At 40.1% G+C, this 5,105-nt stretch overlaps 1 protein-coding gene across 1 annotated transcript in view; it reads right to left on the bottom strand.

The window, feature by feature from the left end:
* fbxo18 (F-box DNA helicase 1) overlaps window positions 1-2,256 on the bottom strand; it is a 22,252-nt gene extending 19,996 nt beyond the window's left edge. Inside the window, exons 1-4 of the mRNA XM_008286985.1 lie at window positions 2,207-2,256; window positions 1,868-1,931; window positions 1,001-1,168; window positions 183-808 (exon numbers count right to left, since the gene is read on the bottom strand). Of these exons, the coding sequence (XP_008285207.1) occupies window positions 183-808; window positions 1,001-1,168; window positions 1,868-1,886 (813 nt within the window). The 5' untranslated portion in view covers window positions 1,887-1,931; window positions 2,207-2,256. The remainder of the gene's footprint in view (window positions 1-182; window positions 809-1,000; window positions 1,169-1,867; window positions 1,932-2,206) is intronic.
* Between the last annotated feature and the right edge of the window lie 2,849 nt (window positions 2,257-5,105).

Here is a 5,105-nt window from a genome sequence, read left to right as displayed (position 1 = left end):
AAGACACTCCTGACCTGTCATGTGACACTGACAACACCCTGCTGAAACTCACTTCTGCATAAAGTAAACATCTGCCTTGCTACAGTGAGATCACAGGAAAGAGCTAACATCACTTAGCATCAGCATGACTCACTACCTGCTGCTCACATATTCGACTGATGCAACTCTGTTCTTCGTCTCACCTTGGGGTCCTGGACAATGTTCCTCCAGCGATGGCAGACCTGGCTGGCAGTGCGGCAAAGGTCCTGGGCAGGGATGAGGCACAGTATTTGTCTCAGCACCTCCTCTGGAAGGTCATCCATGCAGCCCTGAGGTTGCTGCAAGACGTCGCTGCTGCCCAGGAGGCCATAATGGGCATCAGGAAGGGCCTCCACTTCGTCTTCTTCGTAGTGAGTGTCACTCTGCTCAAATTCGTCATCGTCCCCAAACATCTCCGCTGTCATTCCTTCCAGATAATCCTCCTCCTTTGGGTTAGGGTCTGACACCATTGAACCTGCTAACAGGCTGATATCGTCAATCTCCTCCTCATCCTCAGGCTCCGGCATCACCACAGCAGCGAACAGACTGTCGTCATCAATCTCTTCCTCGTTCTTTAACTTAGACTCTGGTGCCAGTGGGACAGCTAAGAGACTGACATCATCATCCTCGTCTTCTTCTTCTTCTTCTTTAACCACACTTGGCCCTTCATTGGGAGATGTGGAGGTGCAGGGCTGGGAGGATTTGCGTGGACTGGAACTGAGGACTCCTTTCACAGAGAAGAAGTGGCTGATGCCCTTCTGTTTCCCAAAAGGACTTGTTGAGGCTGGTGCTGCAGGATTGAGAGATAAAGATTCAGAGTCTAACAGACATTTTTGACTTTCGGTAAAGAGCAAAAAGTGGACTAGTTAGGACTTTGACTAAACAAAATATCCACATATTTTCTTGCGTAGATGCCACCGTATTCTGTGTTGCTTTATCAAATTTGTCAAGACATTTGCAGAAGAAGGTCAGCGACTATTACCCCGCTTCCATCGTTTGGTGGGTGTTCTGGGGTACAGCCCCCGATTTGGGTCACGGTTGCCTCGGCCCTGGTTAGAGGTGTGGGGTCGGGTGAGGACGTCTGTGGCTCCTGCACTGTGTCCCAGTTCGTCACACTCCTCTACATTTAGGTGCCTCCTTTTGGCCTTTCCTAAGAAATCACACATTTGCCAAGTTAGTACAATACAACTGACCATGATGGGAATATGCAATGCAAGCTTTTTTTTTTTTTTTTTTAGTTATTATTCAGTCTACTGTTGGATGTTAACAAGACAGACCTTCTTTCTGGTGTCAAACCAGTCCAGCTCTTGGCTTAGTCATTGGGTTTCCCTTTATCTTACTCAACAAGGGTTATTTTTACCTCCAGTAATTTAAAAAACTGTCAAATCTATCAACTTCCAATGTAGTAATTGTGAACATAAATAGAGAAAAGTGCTGTTATAACATAAATAAACAAAATATACATTTTTATTCATTTGTTGATAAAATGTCAAAAGCTATTAGTTCATCAGCGTTTCCCAAAGCACCAGATGGTGTCCATGAATGTCCTGATTCTCTCCTCAACCCAAACATTTACAGTTTATTGCCATAAATGAAATGAATGAATGAATTAATGAATGAATGAAAAATACTTTATTTATCCCAGAAGGTAAATTCAATAAGAAGAATAAAGAAGTAAACAAACCACAAATATTCACCTTTTAAAAGGCTCAAAGTTAGACTGCTCTTAGTTAGTGTAATGACATGACCAGAGCTAAGAAGGACAGCACCGAAACAAAACAAGCTATGTCGTTATTTACGTACAAACAAAGTGCATTTAGTTTATTTCTTGTTATAACTATTAACTTACCTTTAACAGCCACCTCCATGTTCGTGCCCGGTGCATACGTCCTTTATTGGCTAATATACATAACCTTAACGTGAAGAAATCAGAGTTTAGTCTGTTGAGGCAAACTTAAGGTTTAAGTACACATAAAGTCTTTCGCCGAATTATTGAGAAGTGAAGCGGTTAGCATCACAGTTAGCAAAACAAACACAGCAGCTCGCTAATAACATTAAAGTTATCACTTCCTGAAGTCTGCCAAGAATAACCTTAACAAAAAAAACTCTATAATGTACCAACAGCATTCATGTCAATGGAGCAACTTCACCATAATAACGTATTTGCCTCATTTGAAGACATAAAAACCTGCATGTTTTCTTCGCAGCGGCGCTTCGAGCTCTGAAGTTTGTGTTGGTGAAGCTGCCTCGTGATTGGTTGGATTCTTCTTCTTCGTCTTCGGCTTCTCCTGCTTCTTCTTCTTCTACTATTTTGGCGGTTGGCAGCCAACGTTTAGGTGCATTAGCGTCACCTACAGGACTGGAGTGTGGAGCAAGATTGGCACAGAGAGAAAAAAAACTAAATTCTAATTAGAAGTTCTGTGTTTTTAAAATATTAAATTAGATCACTTGATATTCCTTTACCTGTTCTCTCATTGAGGTTCTACACTGTTAGGTCTTATTTGATTTTTTTCATGTTTGAGTTTCTTCTTGTTCTTGTTCTTGTTCTTGTTCTTCTTCTCATATTTGGTGTTTTGTCCATTGCGGGTGTACAGTGAAAAAAACAAAACTCATCCTCTCGATCAAACCAGTTTGATGGAATATAATTTGATAGCGCTCACCTCTTGAGTTGTTTCGTAGAATATGTACAAGTCAAATTTGTCCTTGTATTTTTGGCAGTTTTTACCATCACAGCTTGTTTACTGCCACGCAAAAGCACATGAGACGAGAGCTCTTATACAGTGTAATGTGCTAAAATCTGAAACAGCTGCTGAAGTTTTCTAAATCATTGATGAAGCTCATAAGACAATTAATATGTAAATTACATAGGACAAGTACATGTCTGACACTGTTCAGTTTGTGGCACTTGTTTCCAGACCTTTTTAAGGTAGGTTTAATTTCTGGGGTCTCTCGGAGTCTGTACAAGAGTTTTAGCTAAATCCACAGCTCAACCTAAGTCGTAGACACTTTAACCAATGAAGACATTTACAGATTATTCTTTTACATATAAAAAGCAGATGTCTTTTTGCAATATGCATACACTTTTCTGTTGGAATAATACAAAATCTATGAGGGTTACTATTGCTTATATATGCTTCAACCAAACACAGACACACACACACCCACAAGTCTCCATTTTGCTCAACGCTAAATTCTTCTGATCAGCAGAGTTTCTTTCCCATCATGGATTTTTGCATCTGTGAACATAGAGCTGATGTGCTTTGCCAAAAAGTTCCAGTTTTGTCTCGTCTGTCCAGAGGACATTCTCTCAGAAGCTTTGTGGCTGGTCAACATGCAGTTTGGCTAATTCCAGTCTGGCTTTTTTATGATTTGTTTTCAACGATGTCCTCCTTGGTCGTCTCCGATGAAGTTCACTTTGGCTCAAACAACGACGGATGGTGTGATCAGACACTGATGTACCTTGACCTTGGAGTTCACCTTTAATGTCTTTAGAGGTTGTTCTGGGCTCTTTTGTTACCATTCATATTATCCGTCTCTTCGATTTGTCATCAATTTTCCTCCTGTGGCCACGTCCAGGGAGGTTGGCTACAGTCTCATAGATCTTACATTTCTGAATAATATGTGCAGCTGTAGTCACATTAACATCAAGCTGCTTGGAGATGGTCTTATAGCCTTTACCTTTAACAGGCTTGTCTATAATTTTCTTTCTAATCTCCTGAGACAACTCTCACCTTGGCTTCCTCTGGTCCATGTTTAGTGTGGTACACACCATGTCACCAAACAGCACAGTGACGACTTGTAACCCTATAAATAGGCCAACTGACTGACTACAAGTTTGTAGACACCTGTGATGCTAATTAGAGGACACACCTTGATTGAACATGTCTCTATGGTCACATTATTTTCAGTCTTTTCTTGGGGTACCATCATTTTTGTCCAGGCCTGTTTCATGAATTTATTTATTTAAATAATTCTGTTGAACCACAGTTTAAAATCAATGTCTGATTTTCATTGGCTAATTTTCATAGATTTGTTATTTACTATTACTTTTGTCAGATTCAAGTTATTTCTGTGACCGTTGTGGGTTTTTTCTTTCATTAACCGAGGGCTACCGACCATTTTGTCCATGTGTGTAACTGTTCTGTCTATTAGAATGCTGTGATCCTGTGCTCCTCCTGCATGGACCTGCATTTTCCCCAGAATGAATAAATCAATTGATATTGAGTGCAACAGTCAAGGTGAAATGACTGTAAAAAGTAATGTGATATTATCTTTTTAATACTGTATGTACAATATTTATTCCAAAGGTGCTCCCAGGTACATATAATACTGTGGAAAAACAGGGGCTCCACATGTTAGAGAGACTATTTGATCAAGTCGATTTACTTTTTCACAACGTCTAGAAACTTTTCTATGACTGCACACTAACTCTAGAAAGATGTTTCACCATGCTGGATGTATCTTCCAACAACTTGCTACCACTTTTGGACCATGCTTCATTCATTTTATTGATCATATATGTTTGATTTTCTTCTCAATCTCTCTTGTTGACTCCTCTCTGCTCTGTGTAAACACTGCCTGGAGTTCATCCAAAGTCACCCAATGTTTATCATGTAACTGTCGGTTGCAGTCCAGCCGACGATCACCTAACTTCATATTTATTGTTGTTACAGAGTCTACTGCAAACAGTATATATTTTGGGTGAATTTTTAAGTGATTTTGATGAAATATCGCAATTTTAAGCTGAGATTTGGTTATTTTTACTGCCGGAACCACACGCCTGACATGTTCAAGGACCATCGGAAAGTTGAAAATCCAAAGATTGTATTCCTTGTTTTGATAAAATTTGGTGATTTGTTAAAAAAACAAAGCAGGTCTTTCAAAAGGACTCAGATTTAATCTGCCTAAATCCTACATAATGCTGCGAGAACTTTCCCTCATGTCATACACAATCCTTTGTTTTGTTGGTTATCTTCACACCAAAAGGCTACAAACCTAACAGACAGGTTCTTCCTCTATTTCCTGGCTTCTTTCCTGCCCTCACTTGTTGCTGACAAGTCGTTGTAGGACAGAAGCACATAATCCAG

The sequence above is a fragment of the Stegastes partitus genome, unplaced genomic scaffold (genome assembly GCF_000690725.1).
Source record: "Stegastes partitus isolate 25-593 unplaced genomic scaffold, Stegastes_partitus-1.0.2 Scaffold481, whole genome shotgun sequence".
NCBI lineage: Eukaryota > Metazoa > Chordata > Actinopteri > Pomacentridae > Stegastes > Stegastes partitus.
Note: the sequence above shows the minus strand (reverse complement) of the source record. Positions and strands in the feature narration are given on the sequence as shown.